This window comes from Ornithorhynchus anatinus, chromosome 3 (genome assembly GCF_004115215.2).
Source record: "Ornithorhynchus anatinus isolate Pmale09 chromosome 3, mOrnAna1.pri.v4, whole genome shotgun sequence".
NCBI classification, from domain to species: Eukaryota; Metazoa; Chordata; class Mammalia; order Monotremata; family Ornithorhynchidae; genus Ornithorhynchus; species Ornithorhynchus anatinus.
This window is the reverse complement of record NC_041730.1, coordinates 135882909-135907322: the sequence shown is the minus strand read 5'-3', so window position 1 is coordinate 135907322 and position 24414 is coordinate 135882909. Positions and strand designations below refer to the sequence as shown.

The following is a 24414-nucleotide window of genomic DNA, read 5'->3' as shown; positions in this document are numbered from 1 at the left end:
CCTTAGGTTTCTGGGAGGGCCCAGGGATTGGTTGGATTCTCAGCCCTGGGTTTTGGGGGCCCGGAGATTGGCTGGAACCTCATCCCCGGGTCTTGGGGGGCCTGGAGATTGGCTGAAACCTCAGCCCCAGGTTTTTTGGGGGGCCAGGAATTGGCTGGAACCTGAGACCGGGTTTTAGGGGGCCCAAGGATTGGCTGAAACCTCAGACCTGGGTCTTGGGAGGCCTGGGAATTGGCTGAAAACTCAGCGCCGGGATTTGGGAGCAATAGGGTTTGGCTGAAATCTCAGCCCTGGATCTTGGGGGGGCCTGGGAATTGGGTGAAGCCTCAGCCCCGGGTCTTGGGAGGCCCAGGGATTGGCTGGAATCTCAGCTCCAGGTTTTGGGAGGCCTTTACAGTCCCTGGGGCATTCCGTATTTTTCTCATTTATATATTATAATAATAATAATATTGGTATTTGTTAAGCATTTACTATGTGCAGAGCACTGTTTTAAGCGCTGGGGGAGATACAGGGTAATCAGGTTGTCCCACAAGAGGCTCACAGTCTTAATCCCCATTTTCCAGATGAGGTAACTGAGGTACAGAGAAGTTAAGTGACTTGCCCAGAGTCACACAGCTGACAAGTGGCAGAGCCGGGATTAGAACCCATGAGGATTCGAACCCATGACCTCTGACTCCCAAGCCCGGGCTCTTTCCACTGAGCCACGCTGCTATATTTTTATTACCCTATTTATTTTGCCAATGAGGTGTCCATCCCCTCGATTCTATCGTGATTATGTTGTCTTGTTTTTTCTGTCTGTCTCCCCCGATTAGACTGTGAGCCCGTCATTGGAGAGGGACTGTCTCTATCTGTTGCCGAATTATACATTCCAAGCGCTTAGTACAGTGCTCTGCACGTAGTAAGCGCTCAATCAATACTATTGAATGAATGAATGAATTCCCGCCCTCAGCCATGCTGCTCGACGGTCTGGGGCCTTGACCGAACTGATGGGCCTGGGGAAGATGGGCAGGGCAGGGTGAGGGTAGAGACGGGCGGGGATTTTGGTGGGTGGGGGGGGCTCTCACATTGGGGACGAAGGTGGGCTGGAGCGTCTTGTGTCGGAGGTCTTCCCAGAGGCGGTCGGAGAGGCGGAGGGCCAGCTGCACGGCTCCCACGCTGCTCGCCCGGTGCTCCGGCTTCACCGTCAGGAGCTGCCGCCCGACGGCAGAGAGACCCCGAGCCTCGTCAGCCCTCCCCTCGGCCCCCCGACCTCAGCCCCCCAGACCCCGTCCGGCCCCTCGCGCCCCGGCTCCGCCCGAAGTCATCCCAGAGGGCCCAGCTCCCTGCAGGGGAGAGGAGAAAACCTGCTGTGCAAGATGGAAAACTGCTGCTTGTATCTTCATCTCCCACACACACAAACTGTGCACCAACACACATCATACATCCACCAACACAACACACCCCTACACCGATCTAATAATGTTGGTATTTGTTAAGCGCTTACTATGTGCAGAGCGCCGTTCTAAGCACTGGGGTAGATTCAGGGTATTCAGGTTGTCCCACATGAGGCTCACAGTTAATCCCCATTTTACAGATGAGGTAACTGAGGCACAGAGAAGTGAAGTGCCTTGCCCACAGTCACACAGCTGACAAGTGGCGGAGCCGGGATTCGAACCCGTGACCTACGACTCTCAAGCCCGGGCTCTTTCCCACACACAGACATTGTGCACCAGTGTACATTATACAAACGTGCCTCATCCGTTCACTTCGCACACATAATAAAAATAATAGTAATTATGGTGTTTGTTAAGTGCTTACCAGGCGCCAGGCATTGGGGTGGATTCAAGACAATCTGTTGGATGCAGTCCCTGTCCCACGTGGGGCTCACAGTCTTCACCCCCATTTAACAGATGAGGTCACTGAGGCCCAGAGAAGTGAAGTGACTTGCCCGGGGTCACACAGCAGACAAACGGAGGAGCCGGGATTAGAACCCATGACCCGATGACTCCCAAGCCTGGAGTCCAGCCACTAGGCCACGCTGCTCCCTGTTTTTTCTCACGTATACATTACAAATGCCTCACAGGTATACATCACACACATACATGGTACACACACATACATGATGCACATATGCCCCCCCCACATACATAACGCACATTTACATCACACGCACTTGCAAACATCACGTGTACACAGTATAATAATAGTAATAATAATAAAATGAAGGTATTTGTTAAGCTGTAGGTGCCAGACACTGTACTAAGCACTCGGGTGGATACAAGCAAATCAGGTTTGGACACAGTCCCTGTCCCACATTCATTCATTTATTCAATCGTATTTTTTGAGCGCTTACTTTGTGAAGAGCACTTTACTAAGCGCTTGGAAAGTACAATTCAACCACAAAGAGAGATAATCCCTGCCCACAACGGGCTCAGAGACTAGAAGGGGAGAGACAGACATCACGGCACCCTCATACATCGTGCACACCATATACACGTATACAACACGCACATACATTGCACACATACACATCACAAACACTATCAATCATATTTCTTGATCACTGACTCTATTACCCAATTGTACATTCCAAGCGCTTAGTACAGTGCTCTGCACATAATAAGCGCTCAGTAAATACTATTGAAGGAATGAGTGTAGGTCATCGGACTAAGTACTTGCAACAGTGCAGCGTAACAGAGTCGGTAGACAAGTTCCATGACCACAGTGGACTTGATAATAATAATACTACTAATAATAACGATGGTATTTGTTTAGCGCTTACTATGTGCTAAGCACTGTTCTAAGCACTAGGGGGGTTACAAGGTGATCAGGTTTTCCCACATAGAGCTCACAGTCTTAAACCCCAATTTCTTCCCTCATCGACACCCATGCCCGTCACCCTCGCCAATTGTTCCGAAACTTTAATTCTCTCCTCAGGCCCCCTGTTCCTCCCCCTCCCCCATCCCTCACCCCCAACGATCTGGCCCCCCTACTTCATCACGAAAATTAACACAATCAGGTCTGAGCTCCCCAAAGTCACCCCTCCCCCTCCTGCTTCCCCCACCCCGACCCTCTCCCCTCCTTTTCCATCCTTCCCTGCAGTATCCTCAGAGGAGATCTCCTCCCTCCTCGCGAGTGCCACCCCCTCCACCTGCGCCTCGGACCCCATTCCCGCTCACCTTATAAAAACCATCGCCCCTGCCCTCCTCCCCTCCCTAACTTCTATCTTTAACCGCTCACTCTCCGACGGCTTCTTCCCCTCTGCCTTCAAACATGCCCACGTCTCCCCCATCCTAAAAAAACCCTCTCTCGACCCCACTTCCCCTTCCAGTTATCGCCCTATCTCGCTACTACCCTTCCTCTCCGAGATCCTAGAACGAGCCGTCTACACTCGCCGCTTAGAATTCCTTAACTCCCATTCTCTTCTGCACCCCCTCCGATCTGGCTTCCGTCCCCTCCGCTCTACCGAGACTGCTCTCTCTAAGGTCACCCGTGACCTCCTTCTTGCCAAATCAATTGGCTCCTACTCTATCCTAATCCTCCTCGACCTCTCAACCGCCTTTGACACCGTCGACCATCCCCTCCTCCTCCACACCTTATCTCACCTCGGCTTCACGGACTCCGTCCTCTCCCGGTTCTCCTCTCATCTCTCCGGCCGGTCATTCTCGGTCTCCTTCGCGGGCTCCTCCTCCCCGTCCCATCCTCTAACTGTCGGGGTTCCTCAAGGGTCAGTTCTCGGCCCTCTTCTGTTCTCCGTCTACACTCACTCCCTCGGTGAACTCATCCGCTCTCACGGCTTCGACTACCATCTCTACGCAGATGACACGCAGATCTACATCTCCGCCCCGTCCTCTCCCCCTCCCTTCGGGCTCGTGTCTCCTCCCGCCTCCGGGACGTCCCCACCTGGATGTCGGCCCGCCACCTAAAACTCAACATGTCCAAAACTGAGCTCCTCATCCTCCCTTCCAAGCCCGGTCCTCTCCCTGACTTCCCTATCACCGTGGATGGTACGACCATCCTTCCCGTCTCTCGGGCCCGCGACCTCGGTGTCATCTTCGACTCGGCTCTCTTGTTCACCCTACACATCTGATCCGTCACCAAAACCTGCCGGTCTCACCTTTATAATATCGCCAAGATCCACCCTTTCCTCTCCATCCAAACGGCTATCGTGCTGGTACAAGCTCTCATAATATCCCGGCTGGATTATTGTGTCGGCCTTCTCTCTGACCTCCCTCCCTCCTCTCTCGCCCCGCTCCGGTCTATTCTTCACTCCGCTGCCCGGCTCATCTTCCCGCAGAAACGATCTGGGCATGTCACTCCCCTTCTTAAACAACTCCAGTGGTTGCCCATCAACCTCCGCTCCAAACAAAAACTCCTCACTCTAGGCTTCGAGGCTCTACGTCACTTTGCCCCTTCCTACCTCTCCTCCCTTCTCTCTTTCTACCGCCCACCCCGCACGCTCCGCTCCTCTGCCGCCCACCTCCTCGCCGTCCCCCGTTCTCACTTATCCCGTCGTTCACCTCCGGGCCACGTCCTCCCGCGGTCCCGGTACGCCCTCCCTCCTCACCTCCGCCAAACTCATTCTCTTCTCCTCTTCAAAACCCTACTGAAGCTCACCTCCTCCAAGAGACCTTCCCAGACTGAGCTCCCCTTCTCCCTCTACTCCCTCTACCACCCCCCCTTCACCTCTCCGCAGCCTAACCCTCTTTTCCCCCCATTTCCCTCTGCTCCTCCCCCTCTCCCTTCCCCTCCCCTCGGCACCGTGCTCGTCCGCTCAACTGTATATATATCTTCATTACCCTATTTATTTTGTTAATGAGATGTACATCACCTTGATTTTATTTATTTGCTATCGGTTTTAATGAGATGTTCATCCCCTCGATTCTATCTATTGCTATCGTTCTTGTCTGTCTGTCTCCCCGGATTAGACCGTAAGCCCGTCAGTGGGCAGGGACTGTCTCTACCTGTTACCGATTTGTACATCCCAAGCGCTTAGTACAGTGTTCTGCACATAGTAAGCGCTCAATAAATACTATTGAATGAATGAATGAACAGATGAGGTAACTGAGGCACAGAGAAGTGAAGTGACTTGCCCAAAGCCACACAGCTGACAAGTGAAGGAGGCGGCATTAGAACCCATGACCTCTGACTCTCAAGCCTGGGCTTTTCCCACTGAGCCACGCTGACCTATGGACTAGGGGATACACATCTATTCATTCAATCTTATCCATCACATATCCATCTACCATAAGAAATACCATAAAAATTCTAATCGTTGCAATCAATATCATTTAAGAATTATTCTAATTCCCACCTCTCCCATTGGATTTTCCATGCAGAGAACATGGGTCTTGCTACTTCTGTAAGGTGCTAAGGGCAGGGATAGTGGCTACTCACTGTATTGTCCTCATCCAAGCGCTTACTAGTGCTTATTGATTGATTGAGACATAGCAAGCACTTAAATACCACTAAAAAACCCCGTGTCTCCCCCTCTAGACTGTAAACTAGTTGCTGGCAGGGAATGTGTCCGTTTTAATCGGAGTCCATTATAATCGTACTCACCCAAACACTTAGAACAGTGCTCTGCACACAGTACACGCTCAATAAATAGGATTGATCGATTGACACAATATAAGCACTTAAATCTCTCCTTAAAAAAAAAAAAAAGCATCTCCCCCTCTAGACCGAAAGCTCGTTGTGGGCCGGGAATGTGTCCTTTATATCGTACTCTCCCAAACATTTAGAAGAGCGCTCTGCACACAGTACACGCTCAGTAAATAGGATTGATTGACTGACACAAAACAAGCACTTAAATCTCACTCTAAAAAAAAAAAATGCATCTCCCGCTCTAGATTGAAAGCTCGTTGTGGGCAGGGAATGTGTCCTTTATATCGTACTCTCCCGAACACCTAGAACAGTGCTCTGCGCACAGTAATAATAATAATGTTGGTATTTGTTAAGCGCTTACTACGGGCAGAGCACTGTTCTAAGCGCTGGGGGAGATACAGGGTCATCAGGTCATCCCACGTGAGGCTCACAGTTACACACTCAATAAATAGAACTGATTGATTGACACAAAATAAGCACTTTTTAATCCCTCTTAAAAAAAAAAAGCACTTCCCCCTCTAGACTGCAAGCTTGTTGTGGGCAAGGAATGTGTTTATCTTGTACTCTCCCAAACATTTAGAACAGTGCTCTGCACAGAGTACATGCTCAATAAACAGGATTGATCGCTACAAAATAAGCACTTAAATCGCACTTTTAAAAAAAAGAAAGCATCTCTCCCTCTAGACTGAAAGCTTGTTGTGGGCAGGGAATGTGTCTGCTTATCGTTCTATGGTACTCTCCCAAGCGCTTAGTACAGTGGTTTGCAGACAGTAAGCCCTCAATAAATACGATTGAATGAATGAATGGTCTCCCAAGCGCTCAGTACAGTGCACACAGGAGGAGCTCAGTAAATACCACTGATTGATGGATAAGATTTACTTACACTCCCTTCTGGAGTCGTTTGATATCGACGGACTAGTTCATTCATTCATTCATTCATTCATTCAATAGTATTTATTGAGCGCTTACTATGTGCAGAGCACTGTACTAAGCGCTTGGAATGAACAAGTCGGCACTTGCTGGGAAGATGGGAAGCACCAGTAGATGGCAGCCAATGCCTGCCTATGGCCTCGAAAACTAATCAGCCCTCAGAAAAAACTCTTTTTTTTATGGCATTTGTTAAGCGCTTACTATGTGCCAGGCACTGTATCAAGCGAGGGGATTGTTCCAAGATAAAATCAGGTTGGACTCATTCCCTGTCATTCATTCATTCATTCAATAGTATTTATTGAGCGCTTACTATGTGCAGAGCACTGTAGTAAGTGCTTGGGATGAACAAGTCGGCAACAGATAGAGACGGTCCCTGCCGTCTGACGGGCTTACGGTCTAATCGGGGGAGACGGACAGACGAGAACGATGGCGATAGATAGAGCCGAGGGGAAGAACATCTCGTAAAGACAATGGCAACTAAATAGAATCGAGGCGATGTACAATTCATTAACAAAATAAATAGGGTAATGAAAATATATACAGTTGAGCGGACGAGTACGGTGCCGTGGGGATGGGAAGGGAGAGGTGGAGGAGCAGAGGGAAAAGGGGAAAATGAGGCTTTAGCTGCGGAGAGGTGAAGGGGGGATGGCAGAGGGAGTAGAGGGGGAAGAGGAGCTCGGTCTGGGAAGGCCTCTCGGAGGAGGTGAGTTTTAAGTAGGGTTTTGAAGAGGGAAAGAGAATCGGTTTGGCGGAGGTGAGGAGGGAGGGCGTTCCGGGACCGCGGGAGGACGCGACCCGGGGGCCGACGGCGGGATGGGCGAGACCGAGGGACGGGGCAAGGAGGTGGGTGGCGGAGGAGCGGAGCGTGCGGGGTGGGCGGTGGAAAGAGAGAAGGGAGGGGAGGTAGGAAGGGGCGAGGTGACGGAGAGCCTCGAAGCCTAGAGTGAGGAGATTTTGTTCGGAGCGGAGGTCGATAGGCAACCACTGGAGTTGTTTAAGAAGGGGAGTGACGGGCCCAGATCGTTTCTGCGGGAAGATGAGCCGGGCGGCAGAGTGAAGAATAGACCGGAGCGGGGCGAGAGAGGAGGAAGGGAGGTCCGAGAGAAGGCCGACACGGTAGTCTAGCCGGGATATGACGAGAGCCCGTAGCGGTAAGGTAGCCGTCTGGGTGGAGAGGAAAGGGCGGATCTCGGCGAAATCGTAGAGGTGAAACCGGCAGGTCTCGGTAACGGATAGGATGCGTGGGGTGAAAGAGAGAACGAGTCGAGGATGACACCGAGATCGCGGGCCCGAGAGACGGGAAGGATGGTCGTGCCATCCACGGCGATAGGGAAGTCTGGGAGAGGACCGGGTTCAGGAGGGAAGATGAGGAGCTCAGTCTCGCTCACGTCGAGTTTTAGGTGGCGGGCCGACATCCAGGTGGAGACGTCCCGGAGGCGGGAGGAGACGCGAGCCCGAAGGGAGGGGGAGAGGACAGGGGCGGAGATGTAGATCTGCGTGTCGTCTGCGTAGAGATGGTAGTCAAAGCCGTGAGAGCGGATGAGTTCACCGAGGGAGTGAGTGTAAATGGAGAACAGAAGAGGGCCAAGAACTGACCCTCGAGGAACTCCGACAGTTAAAGGATGGGAGGGGGAGGAGGCTCCGGCGAAGGAGACCGAGAAGGACCGGCCGGAGAGGTGAGAGGAGAACCGGGAGAGGACGGAGTCCGTGAAGCCGAGGTGAGATAAGGTATGGAGGAGGAGGGGACGGTCGACGGTGTCAAAGGCAGCGGAGAGGTCAAGGAGGATCAGAATGGAGTAGGAGCCATTGGATTTGGCAAGAAGGAGGTCACGGGTGACCTTAGAGAGAGCAGTCTCGGTAGAGTGGAGTCCCACATGGGGGCTCACAGTCTTCATCCCCATTTTCCAGAGGAGGGAACTGAGGCCCAGAGAATTCATCCATTCATTCAATCGCATTTATGGAGCGATTACAGTGTGCGGAGTGCTGTACTAAGCGCTTGGAAAGTACAATTCCTTAACAAATGGAGACAATCCCTATCCAACGACGGGCTCACGGTCTAAAAGACAGAGAAGTGAAGTAAAGTGACTTGCCCAAGGTCACACGGGAGACAAATGGGAGAGTCGGAATTAGAACTCACCTCCTCTGACTCCCAAGCCCCGGATCTTGCGACTATTCATTCATTCAATAGTATTTATTGAGCGCTTACTATGTGCAGAGCACTGTACTAAGCGCTTGGGATGAACAAGTCGGCAACAGATAGAGACGGTCCCTGCCGTTTGACGGGCTTACGGTCTAATCGGGGGAGACGGACAGACGAGAACGATGGCAATAAACAGCGTCAAGGGGAAGAACATCTTGTAAAAACCGATGGCGACTAAATAGAATCGAGGCGATGTACAATTCATTAACAAAATAAATGGGGTAACAAAAGTATATACAGTTGAGCGGACGAGTACGGTGCTGTGGGGATGGGAAGGGAGAGGTGGAGGAGCAGAGGGAAAAGGGGAAAATGAGGCTTTAGCTGCGGAGAGGTGAAGGGGGGATGGCAGAGGGAGTAGAGGGGGAAGAGGAGCTCAGTCTGGGAAGGCCTCTTGGAGGAGGTGAGTTTTAAGTAGGGTTTTGAAGAGGGAAAGAGAATCGGTTTGGCGGAGGTGAGGAGGGAGGGCATTCCGGGACCGCGGGAGGACGTGACCCGGGGGTCGACGGCGGGATAGGCGAGACCGAGGGACGGTGAGGAGGTGGGCGGCGGAGGAGCGGAGCGTGCGGGGTGGGCGGTAGAAAGAGAGAAGGGACTAGGCCACGCTGTTTCTCCTGCAGTATTCACCCTCTACGTAATCAAATCAATCAATCGATCCTATTTATTGAGCACTTGCTGTGTTCAGGGCACCGGACTACGTGCTTTGTGAACGCTTTGTGAAAGTCAATTCCCATTGATTATTTTTGTTTTGTTATAATGGTACTTGTTAAGCACTCACTATGTGCCAAGCACTGTTCTAAGCGCTGGGGTAGATACGGGGTAATCAGGTTGGACACAGTTTCTGTCTCTGTCCCACACCGGGTTCACACGTGGCTCAGTGGAAAGGGCATGGGCTTTGGAGTCAGAGGTCATGGGTTTGAATCCCGCCTCTGCCACTTGTCAGCTGTGTGACTGTGGGCAAGTCACTTCACTTCTCTGTGTCTCGGTTCCCTCATCTGTAAAATGGGGATTAAGACCGTGAGCCCCACGTGGGACAACCTGATTCCCCTGTGTCTACCCCAGCGCTTAGAACAGTGCTCTGCACATAGTAAGCGCTTAACAGATACCAACATTATCATTATTATTCATCTCCATTTTTAACAGATGAGGGAACTGAGGCCCAGAGAAGTGAAACGATTAGATCACATAATCCCCCGATTAGACCGTGAGCCCGTCACTGGGCAGGGATTGTCTCTATCTCTTGCTGAACTGTGGATTCCAAGCGCTTAGTACAGTGCTCTGCACATAGGAAGCGCTCAATAAATATGATTGAATGAATGAATAGAATCCATGACCTGACTCCTAGGCCCAGACTCTCCCCGCTAGGCCACACTGCTCACGCATGTCAGGGAAAAACTAAGCTCACGGAAAATTCATTCATTCAATCATATTTATCGAGCGCTTACTATGTGCAGAACACTGTACTAAGTGCTCAGAATATACAATTCGGCAACAGATAGAGACAATCCCTGCCCAATGACGGGCTCACAGTCTAATCGGGGCGGGCAGATGGACAAAAAAAAGCAACATAATCATGATAAATAGAATCAAGGGGATGGACACTTCATGAACAAAATAAATAGGGTAATAAATAATATATACAAAAGAGCACAGTGCTGAGGGGAGGGGAAGGGAGAGGGGGAGGAGCAGAGGGAAAGGGGGAAAAGGGGGCTTAGCTGAGGGGAGATGGTGGGAAGAAGGGAATGCAAATTACTAGTCAAATGATGTATCACGGCAATTAAATTGTCTGATGTTCGTGCATTCAATAGTATTTATTGAGCGCTTACTATGTGCAGAGCACTGTACTAAGCGCTTGGAATGAACAAGTCGGCAACAGATAGAGCCGGTCCCTGCCGTTTGACGGGCTTACGGTCTAATCGGTCTAACCCCCGTTCAGAGCGAGGATCCCGGAAGCCAAACAAATGATTAGTCAGTCGGTCAATCGTATTTATTGAGCACTTGCTAAGTGGAAACAAAAAAAAAGTTGGTATCTGTTAAGCGCTTACTATGTGCCGAGCACTGTTCTAAGCGCTGGGGGAGATACAGGGTCATCAGGTCGTCCCACGCGAGGCTCACAGTCTTCATCCCCATTTGACGGATGAGGTCACTGAGGCACCGAGAAGTGAAGTGACTTGCCCCAAGTCACACAGCTGAGAGGTGGCGGAGCGGGGATTAGAATCCACGACCCCTGACTCCTAAGCCCACGCTCTTTCCACTGAGCCACGCCGCACTGTACTAGGCGCTTGGGAGAGCACAGTATAATAACAGACACATTCCCTGCCTAAGCTGCAGGACAATTTATGCTCCTCGTGCCTCAGGAAGAATTAATCCATAATATTGGGTGCAGAGCTCTGTACTAAGCACTTGGGAGAGTACACTATACCATCAGTGGCCTAATGGATAGAGCCTGGGCCCGCGAGGCAGATGGTCACGGGTTCCAATCCCGTTTCTGCTGTGTGACCTTGGGCAAGTCACATCACTTCTCTGCCCTCAGTCACTCAACTATAAAATGGGGAATAAGGCAGTGAGTCCCTTCTGGGACAGTACCTCATTATCTTGTATCTACCCCAATGCTTAGTGCGTAACAAGTACCATGATAATAATAATAATTATTATTATAATTATAATACAATTTAATAAATAATACAATTTAAATAATTTATTATTATTTATTATTATTATTATTATTACTTCTCTATATAAGAGAGCAGGCACATTCCCTTCCCAAGCTCCAGGAGAGAAGCGGTGTGGTTCAGTGGAAAGAGCCCGTGCTTGGAAGTCAGAAGACGTGGGTTCTAATCCTGATTCTGCCACTTGTCTATGTGACCTTGGGTAAGTCACTTCACTTCTCCGGGCCTCAGTTACCTTATCTGTAAAATGGGGATAAAAACTTGGAGCCCCACGTGGGACAACCTGATTACCCTGTATCGACTCCGGCGCTTAGAACGGTCCCTGCCACATGGTAAGCGCTTAACAAATAGCATAATTATTATCATTATTAATTTATGCTCCTCATGCCGCACGAACAATCAATCCAGGGTACTGATTGAGCACTTCTTGGGTGGAGAGCGCTGTACTGAGCGTTCGGGAGAGGACAATGGAGTGGGTAGACGCGATCCCCGAACTCACGAATCTTACAGTCCGGCCGGGGAGACGGACATTAAAATCAAATCCAGGTAGAAGATGCAGAATACGAGACTGTGAGCTCGCTGTGGGCAGAGAATAAGCCTGTTCGTTGTTACACTGTAGCCTCCGAAGCGCTCAGTACAGTGCTTTGCACACAGTAAGCGCTCGATAAATACGATTGAGTGAATAGGAGGATGTAGACCAAACTACACGGGGGTTCCGGAATTGGGTCGGGTGGAGCGCCGGCTGCTATTATGGGAAGCAGCGTGCCTCAGTGGAGAGAGCGCGGGCTTGGGAGTCAGAGGTCATGGGTTCGAATCCTGCCTCCGCCACTTGTCAGCTGTGTGACTGTGGGCGAGTCGCTTCACTTCTCTGGGCCTCTGTTCCCTCATCTGTAAAATGGGGATGAAGACCGTGAGCCTCACGTGGGACCACCTGATGACCCTGTACCTACCCCAGCGCTTAGAACGGCGCTCTGCACATAGTAAGCGCTTAACAAATACCAACATCATTATTAGTATTATCATCACGGGCTTTGTCGCTAAACTCTCCCGGCTTTAACCGAAGCGGCGGGCATTTACCTTTCTGAGTAAAGCGACCATTTCCTTTGACCACGTGGTGACGTACTGGACGCTCACGGTGCTGAACAACTGGACCAACGATTCCACTGGATTGCTCGAATGGATGTCGTAGGGTCTCTGGAAAGGAGGGAGAGTGGAGAGGTGGAAAGATTTAGCACTTTTCTAGGGGGCGTTTTCCTTGGTATTTTCACCTGAAACGTGGGGCGTCGTGCCAATAGTCACCTCCTCAGTGGGCCTCGCTCTCGCCCGTCCCGCCGCCGACCCCTGGCCCACGTCCCGCCTCGGGCCTGGAACCCCCTCCCTCCTCATATCCCACCGACCGTCCCTCTTCTTCGAGATCTGTCATTTTTGATTTACTACATTATTATATTATATTATAATTATAATGTTGGTATTTGTTAAGCGCTTACTCTGTGCAGAGCACTGTTCTAAGCGCTGAGGGAGATACAAGGTGATCAGGTTGTCCCACGTGGGGCTCACAGTTTTTTAATCCCCATTTTACAGATGAGGTAACTGAGGCACAGAGGAGTTAATAATGTTGGTATTTGTTAAGCGCTTAGTATGTGCTGAGCACTGTTCTAAGCGCTGGGGTAGACACAGAGGAATCAGGTTGTCTCACATGGGGTTCACAGTCTTCATCCCCATTTTACAGATGAGGTACCTGAGGCACTGAGAAGTTAAGTGACTCGCCCAAAGTCACACAGCTGACAAGTGGCCGGGCTGGGATTCGAACCCATGACCTCTGACTCCAAAGCCCGTGCTCTTTCCACGCTGACTTGCCCACAGTCACACAGCTGACAAGTGGCAGATCCGGGATTCGAACCCATGACCATATTATATCATATCACATCATTATATTATATATTATATGATAATGTATATTATGTTATATACATTATGGCATTATTAATTATTATATCTCTAATTCACTCATTTCTATTCATGTCTGTCGCCCCCTCTCTAATTAAGCTCAATGTGGGCCGGGAGCGTGTCCGCTTAGTGTTCTATTGTACTCTCCCAAGCGCTTAGTTCAGTGCTTGGCACACAGTAAACGCTCAATAAATGCAGTTGAATGAATGAAGGAATGGATGTCTCCCCCTCTTGAGTGTAAGCTCGTCGTGGGCAGGGAATGTGTCCGTTTATTACTACATTGTGCATTCCCAAGCGCTTAGTACAGTGCTCCGCACACAAGAAGCGCTTAATAATAATGTTGGTATTTGTTAAACTCTTTCTATGTGCCGAGCACTGTTCTAAGCGCTGGGGTAGACACAGGGGAATCGGGTTGTCCCACGTGGGGCTCACAGTCTTAATCCCCATTTTGCGGATGAGGTCACTGAGGCACCGAGAAGTTAAGTGACTTGCCCAAAGTCACACAGCTGACAAGCGGCCGAGCCGGGATTCGAACCCATGACCTCGGACTCCAAAGCCCGGGCTCTTTCCACTGAGCCACGCTGCTTAATAAATACGCCTGAACGAATGAATGATGGAATGCCCTCTCTCTGGACTGTAAGCTGTTATCTGTTACCGATTTGTCCATTCCAAGCGCTTAGTGCAGTGCTCTGCACACAGTAAGCGCTCAATAAATACTATTGCTCAACTAATACTCTGACTTCCAAGCCGGGGCTCTTTCCACTGAGCCACGCTGCTTCTGCTAATCGACAAAGGCCACGTCCCCAGAGAGCTTAGCACACAGTATGCGCTCCTTAAATCCGAATGAATGGATGGATGGATGAATGAATGAATGAATAAGAGATCACCTACCCATCCACGAAGGAGTTCATAAGCCATCACTCCTAGCGACCACCAGTCAACCTCAAAGGAATAGCCGGTCCCGCCATTAACAAAGGAATGGAAAATCTCTGGAGCTTTACAAGGAAAACAGAAGAAAAAAGAAATAAAATAATAATAATAATATTGGTATTTGTTAAGCGCCTACTACGTGCAGAGCACTGTTCTAAGCGCTGGGGTAGATACAGGGTCATCAGGTTGTCCCACGTGAGGCTCACCGTCTTCATTCCCATTTTTACAGATGAGGTCCCTGAGGCCCACAGAAGTGAAGTGACTCGCCCACGGTCACACAGCTGACAAGTGGCAGAGCTGGGATTCGAACCCCCGACCTCTGACTCCCAAGCCCGGAATCTTTCCACTGAGCCACGCTGCTTCAAACAACCCAACCTGGCCGGAGTTGGCATCGTTCCAACCCTCCTGCGTATTTCTCAGACGGAGAGGCCCGGGCGGGACACACATCGCATCCGATCCGATCCGATCATCTTCTGGCTACCCCGCTGCTTATCACAACGTTGGGCTCCAAACGGCTGCTTAATTCACACGACCGTGACCGTGATTCCATTCAATTCCACGACCACAGACTTCTATCCAATTTTTTAGTGCATTATTGGTTCCTCTCTGACATTTAGTCTGTATTTAGTCTGCTTAGACTGTGGGCCCGTCATTGGGCAGGGATCGTCTCTATCTGATGCCCAATTGTCCATTCCAAGCGCTTAGTCCAGTGCTCTGCACGTAGTAAGCGCTCAATAAATACTATTGAATGAATGAATATTCTCTCCAAGTTATTGAGCTTCTGTGGAATATAGAATTTGTGGGATTTACCCGCTCCCAGCCCCCAGGAAAGCCTAACTGTTACACAAGACACTATCATGGGAAGTAGCATGTCCTAGTGGTTAGAGCCCGGGCCGGGGGAGTCTGAAGGACCTGGGTTCTAATCCCAGCTCCGCCACTGCTGTGTGACCTCGGTCAAGTCGCTTATCACCTCTGTGCCTCAGTTCCCTCATCTGTAAAATGGGGTTTGAGACCGTGAGCCCCACGTGGGACAAGGACCGGGTCCAACCCGATTTGCTAGTATCCACCTCAGCGCTTAGCACCGTTCCTGGAAGATAGTCAGTGCTTAACAAGTACCGTAATTATGATTATTATTACTATTATTGTCTGCTGTGTGACCTTGGGCGAGTCATTTCACTTCTCTGGCCTCTAGGGATTCAACACCTATTCTCCCTCCTACTTAGAGAAGCAGCGTGGCTCAGTGGAAAGAGCAGGGGCCGGGGAGTCAGAAGTCATGGGTTCTAATCCCGGCTCCACCGCATGTCAGCTGGGTGACTTTGGGCAAGTCACTTCACTTCTCTGTGCCTCAGTTACCTCGTCTGTAAAAATGGGGATTAAGACCGTGAGGCCCACGAGGGACAAGCTGATAACCTTGTATCTCCCCCAGTGCATAGAACAGTGCTTGCCACATAGTAGGCGCTTAACAAATACCATCATTAGTATTATTATAATTTATTATTATAATTAGGTATGAACTATTACCCATATACGGCTTGGTTCCCGCCAGGGCCGTGGCTCTCTCTCCGTCTCTGATTATGGTGGCGATGTTGAAATCTGTCAGATGAGCGTGTCCTGGGGAAAAAAGGGGGGGGAAAAGCTGGTGACCCACAGACCCTGGAGGACGACCAAGACCACCGAGCCACAGAGAGAGAGGGGAGGGGCGGCAGATGCTCCGAGAAGCAGCGTGGCTCAGTAGAAAGAGCACGGGCTTGGGAGTCAGAGGTCATGGGTTCGAATCCCCACTCTGCCACTTGTCAGCTGTGTGACTGTGGGCAAGTCACTTGACTTCTCTGTGCCTCAGTTCCCTCATCTGTAAAATGGGGATTAAGATTGTGAGCCCCACGTGGGACAACCTGATTCCCCTGTATCTACCCCAGGGCTTAGAACAGTGCTCTGCACATACTAAGCGCTTAACAAAAAGCAACATTATCATTATTATTACTGAAGGCCCACCTCCTCCAGGAGGCCTTCCCAGACTCAGCTCCCGCTCCCTTTTGCATCTCCCTCTCCCCTTTATTCATCCCCCTCCCAGCCCCACAGCACTTATGTCCATATCTGTCATTTATTTATATTCATGTCTGTCTCCCCAGCACTAAACTGTCAGCTCATTGTGGACAGGGAATGTGTCTGTTTCTTGTTGTATTGTACTCTCCCAAACACTTAGTACGGTGCTCTGCACAGAGGAAGCGCTCAATAAATACTATTGAATGAATAATCATAATCACATTCTGCAGTCGGAGGAATTCCATGCTCAAAATGGCTCAAGGCTCTTTCCCATCTATTATCCCACTGGACATAAACGGAACCCCTGTTTCAACCCATTTAACGGGGGGATATGACGGGGTGGGCAGGGGAAGGTGTGGGGACCAATAATAATAATTGCGGTATTTGTTAGGTGGTTACGATGTACCAGACACTGTACTAAGTGCTGGGTAGATACAACCAAATGAGGTTGGATGCAGTCCCTGTCCCACGTGGGGCTCACGATCTCAATCCCCATTTTCCAGATGATGTAACTGAGGCACAGAGGAAGTGAAACGACTTGCCCAAGGTCACACAGCATACAAGCTCCGCCGCTCCGCCGGGATGAAAACCCACGGCCTTCTGACTCCCAGACCCGTCCTCTTTCTGCTGTGCCATGCTGCTTCTCCAGACTGAGGTCTGTAGGCGTTGAGGTACTACAGATCGGCCCATTTTGGGAGTAATAATAATAATAATGATGGTATTTGTTAAGTGCTTAACTAGGTGCCAGGCACTGTACTAAGCGCTGAGGTTCCAAACAAGCTTCAACGACTCCGCTGAGGTTTTTGGGTTTGCTGGGGTGGGCTGAAGGCCCCGTGTCTGGCCGGATGAGGCAGCGTGGCCCGGTGGATATAGTCCCGGCCTGGGAGTCAGAGGATCTGGGTTCTAATCCTGGCTCTGCCACTTGTCTGCTGGGTGGCCTTGGGCAAATCACTTCGCTTCTCTGTGCCTCAGTGACCTCAACTGTCAAATACGGATTGAGATCGTGAGCCCCAGTGGGGCAGGGACTCTGTCCAACCTGATTAGCTTGTTTCCAGCCCAGCGCTTAGATCGGGGCCATAATAATAAGCACTTAACAAATACCATTATTATTATTATTAAGTGCATAACACAGTTCTCTGCACACAGAAAGCATTCAATAAATACACCTGATGGGTTATCAGCTTCAACCAAGCCGGAAGTTAGCCGGAAATTTGTAAACCCGCACAGAATTTCCAGGGAGGGATTCCTTCATTCATTCCACCGTACCTATTGAGCGTTTACTGTGTGCAGAGCACTGTACTAAGCGCTTGAGAGACGACACCAGAACAGTAAACAGACACATTTCCACAACGAGCTTCCAGTCCAGAGTCGCGCTGCCAGTCTTGAGGGATCAGTTCGGGCAACTGGTTTGGCAAGACCCGAAACCACTGTTCTTGTTCTTGTCGTCCGTCTCCCCCGATTAGACCGTAAGCCCGTCAAACGACAGGGACCGTCTCTGTCTGTTGCCGACTTGTTCATTCCAAGCGCTTAGTACAGTGCTCTGCACATAGTAAGCGCTCGATAAATACTATTGAATGAATGAATGAATGAAACCATCTTCCAAGCGCCGATTCCACTCCAAACTGCAGACCCGGAGATCACATCGGTGACGTTTCTCTCGAGCTCCCGGTGTCTCTGACAGACTTGCCGCTAAAAATAAAAGCGCGCTTGGGCTTGGGCCTCCATCGCCAAGGTAGGGCTGGAGGGTCTGTCGTGGACAGAGCAGAGGTTATCGGGATTGTCACCGTGTCGCAGCTAAGGGGGCTTTTCGGGGTGGATTCTTACCTTTTTCATCCAAGAGAATGTTGTCTGGCTTCACATCTCTGTCCCAAGGGTAGCAGGGACCATATGCAAAATGAACGAGGGCAAAGAAACAGTCAGTGTGTTTGCCGGTCCTGGTTAACCCCTTGGGGAGCTGGGGCCCGCCCTGACGTGGGTGAGCAGCGTGGCCTAGTGGAGGGAGCCCGGGCCTGGGAGTCAGAAAGATCTGGGTTCAAATCCAGACTCTGCTGTTGACCTTGGGCAAATCACTTCACTTCTCGGGGCCTCAGTTATCTCATCTAGAATAAGGGGATTAAGATTGTGAGCCCCACATGGGCCAAAAAATGTGTCCAACCTGATTTACTTCTATCCACCCCAGCCCTTAATACTCATTCATTCATTCATTCAATAGTATTTATTGAGTGCTTACTATGTGCAGAGCACTGTACTAAGCGTTTGGAATGAACAAGTAGGCAACAGAGACAGTCCCTGCCGTTTGACGGGTTTACGGTCTAATCGGGGGAGACGGACAGACGATACAGTACCTGGCACATAGTAAATGTCCAACAGATACTCCCATTATTCTTAATTATACTCTAACTGGACTGGGGCTGGGGCTGATTTATACTGGACAAGGGCTGGTTCTTATTACAATTACTTTCCCCCACTTCAAAGCCTTTTTAGACCAGCAGCGTGGCTCAGTGGAAAGAGCCCGGGCTTGGGAGTCAGAGGACATGGGTTCTAATCCTGGCTCCGTCAACTTGTCTGCTGTGTGACCTTGGGCAAGTCACTTCACTTCTCTATGCCTCAATGACCTCATGTGTAAAATGGAGATTAAGAGTCCCACATGGGACAACCTGATTACCTTGTATCTACTCCAGCGCTTAGAACAGTGCTAGGCAAATAGTAAGCACTTAACAATTATCATTATTATTATTATTGAAGCATATCTCCTCCATGAAGCCTTCCCTGACTAAGCCCTTATTTCCTCTTCTCCCACTCCCTTCTCTATCGCCCCGACTTGCTCCCGTTATTCATCCCCCCCTCCCAGCCCCTCAGCGCTAATGTCCATATTTGTCATTTATTTGTCTCTCTTAATGTCTGTCTCTCTCTCTAGATTGAAAGCTCATTGCAGACAGGGAATGTGTCAGTGTATTTTTCTATCGTAGTCTCCCAAGCACTTAGTACAGCGCTCTGCACACTGTAAGCGCTCAATAAATACAAGTAGATGAATGAATGAACTGGGCTGGTGCTTGGTCTTCCCGGAGCTTGTTCATACTAGGCTGGGTTGTTCCTTACTGGGACTGGGACTGGGTCTTATTGGAGCTCATTCTGTTTATTGTTGTATTGTACTTTCCCAAGCGCTTAGTACAGTGCTCTGTGCACAGTAAGCGCTCAATAAATTTGATTGAATGATTGAATAGATTCTTGAACTGGGGCTGGTTCTTCCTGGGGCTGGAGCCAGATCTTACTGTTCCGGGAGGACTTGGTCTACCCGGGTCTGTCAGCTCCTTGAGGGCGGGGAATCTACCACTTTTTTTGTTTTGCACTTCCCAAACTTTCAGTTAACTGCATGGCACCCAATAGGAGATCAATAAATGCTTCGGGGGGGCTGGTGACCCTGTCCAACCCCCGACCCCCAAACCACCAGACCACTGGAAACTGCCCTGAGACCCTCCTCCAGCCTAATGGTGATGGGGGTTTGAAGGTCAAAAAGTCTGAGCTCCCCTCTCCCGATCAGGAAACAGGCTGATGCTGGCAGATCCAGTGCTTAGTACAGTCCCCAGTGCTTAATACAGTGCCTTGCACATTGTGAGCACTTACAAATACCATTTTAAAAAAATGATCTGGACACAGAAGTCTTAGTGCTTTCACAGTGCAAAATCATATCTCCCCCATCCCTCAAGCCACCTCTCCCCAACCCCACTCAGGCACCATGGAATTCAATTCAATCCTATTTATTGAGTGCTTGCTGTTTGCAGAGCACTGTACTAAGCGTTGGGGAGTGTACAATACAGTCATAAATGGACACATTCCTTGCCCACCATGAGCCTACACTCTAGAGGGAAATGAAAAGCAAGTCCCAAAGGGGATGGCTATTATCAGATCCAGATGTAAATTTACTGAGCACAGGGGTCTGGCATCCCAGAATCTGGGGCCACCCTCCACCCCCCAACCCCACCATCCCCCTCCCCCTCCCCACTTCCCTCCCCCTTCCCCGGTAGATTTGGTTCTTACCTGTGAATGATGTGCTGGCTTCTGAGGTAATCTAGGGCCAGGGCCAACTCACAGATATAAAGCTTCACCGTCTCCTCCGTGAACTGCACGTTTTGCTGCAGGTGGTAGCGCAAATCACCCCCCAGGAGCAAATCCACCACCATGAACATGTCTTCCTCATCCTGAAATGAATACCTGGAGGGAAGGAGCCCACACGACTCAGCGGCGGGAAGCTGTCGAGGTCCCGGGAGTCCTGAGTCGGGGGGCTTGGTTTTGTTTTCCCCCTTCTAGACCGTGAACCCGTTGTGGGCAGGGATTGCCTCTATTTGTTGCTGAATTGTACTTTCCGAGCGCTTAGTACGGTGCTCTCCACACAGTAAGCGCTCAGTAACTACGATTAAATGAATGCTCAAATTAAATCCCTTTCTGGGACTCAATCAATCATCCGATCGTTTTTATTGAGCGCTTACTGGTTATGGGAAAAAGAAGAGCAGGGAGAAAATGTTCATTTGACAACCAGTTTGGCCATTCCTGAAGGAGGACAATATGACAATATACCAGACACATTCCCTGCCCACAATGAGCTTACGGTCTAGAGGGGGACATTGATGTAGATAAATACATTGAGGATTTATTCCCGAGTGCCGTGGGACTGGGAGGGGAGACGAATAAAAGGTGCAAGTCGGGACGAGGCAGGAAGGAGGGGGGAAGAGGAAAAGAGGGCTTAGTTTGGGAAGGCCTTTTGGAGGAGATGTGTCTTCAGTAAGGCTTCGAAGCGGGGGAGAGTCATCGTCTGTCAGATCTGAGGAGGGAGGGCGTTCCGGGCCTGAGTCAGGACGTGGGTGAGAAGTCGGCGGAGAGATAGACGAGATGGAGGCTCGGTGAGAAGCTTGGCACTGGAGGAGTCAAGCGTGCGGGCTGAGTTGTAGTAGGAGAGCAGTGAGGTGAGGTGGGGGGGGGCAAGGGGATGGACGTACAATAGATTTTAGCCTCTTTATTCTGGGATTCTAAAGCACTTCACTAAAAGAAACACATCCTCACCATCATCATCAAGGTCATTTCCTGAATGCTCCCTACGGAGTGTAGGGGACTGAGCTGAACGTCTGGGAGTCTACGGGAGTTGAAAGAAGCAATCCCGGCCACGGAGGCGCTTACGGTCTCGGAGGGGAGCGTGCCTACCCCACTGATCTGCTCAGAGTAAATCAATCGATCGATAGCTGGTATTTATTGAGCGCTTCCTACGTGTAGAACACTGCACTAAGCCCTTGGGAGAAGATGATCCAACGGAGTTGGTAGATATATTCCTCCCCACCGTGAGTTTTCAGGCTAGAGGGGGAGACAGGCATTAATATGAATAGATCATTTATAATCTATAAATTCAGGATAACTATTCCTCGTTTTCTTCTCACACAGTTGGAGCTATTATTCCACACATTCTCAGATCATAACAAGGAGGTACTGCACGGACTATTTTTCTTTTAATGGTATTTGTTTTGCGGTTACTATGCACCAGCCACTGTTCTAAGCAGTGGGATAGATACCAGGTAATCAGGTTGGACACTGTCCTTGTCCCATATGGGACTCACAGTCTCAATCCCCATTTTACAGATGAGGTCACTGAGGCACTGAGAAGTGAAGTGACTTGCCCAAAACTGCACAGCAGAGAAGTGGTGGAGTCGGGATTAAAACCGAGGTCCTTCTCACCCACGGGCCCCGGGCATTAACCAATTGGCCGCCCTGCTTCCTTCTCATAATAATAATGTTGGTATTTGTTAGAGATTTGGTAGAGAAGCAACGTGGCTCAATGGAAAGAGCCTGGGCTTGGGAGTCAGAGGTCATGGGTTCTAATCCCGGCTCTGCCGCTTGCCAGCTGTGTGACTTTGGGCAAGTCACCTTACTTCTCTGTGCCTCAGTTACCTCATCTGTAAAATGGGGATTTAAACTGTGAGCCCCACGTGGGACAATCTGATCACCCTGTATCCCCCCAGCGTTTAGAACAGTACTTTGCACGTAGGAGGCGCTTAACAAATACCACCATTATCGTTATTATTATTTGTTAAGCACTTACTATGTGTAAAGCACTGTTCTATGCACTGGGGTAGATACAGGGTAATCAGATTGTCCCACGTGAGGCTCACAGTCTTAATCCCCATTTTATAGATGAGGGAACTGAGGCCCCCAACCTGGAAATAATAATAAAATAATAATAATGTTGGTATTTGTTAAGTGCTTACTATGTGCAGAGCACTGTTCTAAGCACTGGGGGAGATACAGGGTAATCAGGTTGTCCCACGTGAGGCTCCCAGTCTTCATCCCCATTTTACAGATGAGGTCACTGAGGCCCAGAGAAGTGAAGCGACTCGCCCACAGTCACACAGCTAACAAGTGGCAGAGCCTGGATTCGAACCCATGACCTCTGACTCCCAAGCCCGGGCTCCTTCCACGGAGCCACGCTCCTTCCTCTTAGAGAAGCAGTGTGGTGAATTGGAAGTGTAGCGTAGCGTCATTCTGAGGTCTTTCTAGACCCGAAGCTACTTGTCGGCAAAGTCAGAGTCTTCCAACTCTGTGGGATTGTACTCTCCTGTGAGAAGCAGCATGGCCTAAACGAACGAGCACAGGCCTGGAAGCCAGAGGACTTGGGTTCTAAACCCACCCCTGCCACTTGTCTGCTGTGTGGGGTTGGGCAAGTTACTTCGCTTCTCTGTGCCTCAGTTACCTCATCTGTAAAGAGGGGATTCAATACCTCTTCTCCTTCCTAATTTACAATGTCAGCCCCATGTGGGAGCTGATGATCTTCTATCTACCCCAGTGCTTCGCACACAGTAAGTCCTTAACAGATGTTACAATCGTCATTATTTTTGAGAGTTTAGTGCAGTGTACCGCACATAGTAAGTGCTCAGAGAATACCACTGACTGATTTGAAGCGGGCTGACCTGGAATCATAATAATAACGATGGCATTTGTTAAGCGCTTACTTTTTGCCTAGCACTGTTCTAACATTAACATAAAGAGCAAGGGAAAATGTTTATTTTCCAATCAGCTTAACCATTCCTAAAGAAATAATAATAATAATGATAATAATAATGTTGGTGTTTGTTAAGCGCTTACTATGTGCCTAGTACTGTTTTAAGCGCTGGAGTAGATACAACGTAATCAGGTTGTCCCACGTGGGGCTCACGGTCTTAATCCCCATTTTACAGATGAGGTAACTGAGGCACGGAGAAAATGAAGTTATCTGCCCAAAGTCAAACAGCCGATAAGTGACACAGCAGGGATTAGAACCCATGACCTCTGACTCCCAAGCCCGGGCTCTTTCCGCTAAGCCACACTGGGAGGACCTGGTTTGGTATCTGGCTCCAGCCAGGCCAGCTGTGTGACTGTAGGCAAGTTACTTAACCTCTCTGATCCAGTTTTAACCTCTCAGTTTTCTACTTAGCCAAAGGGGAATGATTACGCCTGACTAATCCTACTTATCTTGCATGGACGTAGTGAAGGCAAAAACAAGGTAATTAGTGTGAGAGAGCTTAGGGAAAAAACTATGCTAAGCTCAGGTATTATTATCATTATTATTAAGAAGACGTATTCTTCTTAATTCACGCACGAGAAACAGCGTGGCTTAGTGGAAAAAGCCCGGGCTTGGGAGTCAGAGGTCGTGGGTTCTAAACCCAAATCTGCAGCTTATCAGCCGTGTGACCTTGGGCAAGTCACTTCACTTCTCTGTGCCTCAGTTACCTCATCTGTAAAATGGGGATTTAAACTGTGAGCCCCACGTGGGACAATCTGATTACGTTGTATCTACTCCAGCGCTTAAAACAGTACTAGGCACATAGTAAGCGCTTAACAAATACCAACATTATTATCATCATTATTATTATTATTTCTTTAGGAATGGTCAAGCTGAGTGGAAAATAAACATTTTCCCTTGCTCTTTCTTCTCCCGTCTCTCTGAATCTCTCAAGCTGCTCAAATGGAGCGGAACATAGATTTTCCTGTATTTATTCATCCATTCAGAAGCAGCCTGGCTTAGTGATAAGAGCCCTGGCTTGGGAGTCAGAGGTCATGGGTTCTAATCTCAGCTCTGCCACTTGTCACCTG

The 24414-nt window shown here is 49.7% G+C and overlaps 1 protein-coding gene across 2 annotated transcripts in view; it reads right to left on the bottom strand.

Moving 5' to 3' along the window:
* The window catches only part of STK32C (serine/threonine kinase 32C), a 156329-nt gene that overhangs the window by 8308 nt on the left and 123607 nt on the right, over positions 1–24414 (bottom strand). For both annotated transcript variants that reach the window (XM_029059007.2, XM_039911632.1), the window contains 6 exons: positions 20341–20514; positions 18127–18164; positions 15781–15870; positions 14221–14324; positions 12460–12576; positions 1065–1190 (listed from right to left, as the gene is read on the bottom strand). In XM_029059007.2, the coding sequence (XP_028914840.1) occupies positions 1065–1190; positions 12460–12576; positions 14221–14324; positions 15781–15870; positions 18127–18164; positions 20341–20514 (649 nt within the window). The remainder of the gene's footprint in view (positions 1–1064; positions 1191–12459; positions 12577–14220; positions 14325–15780; positions 15871–18126; positions 18165–20340; positions 20515–24414) is intronic.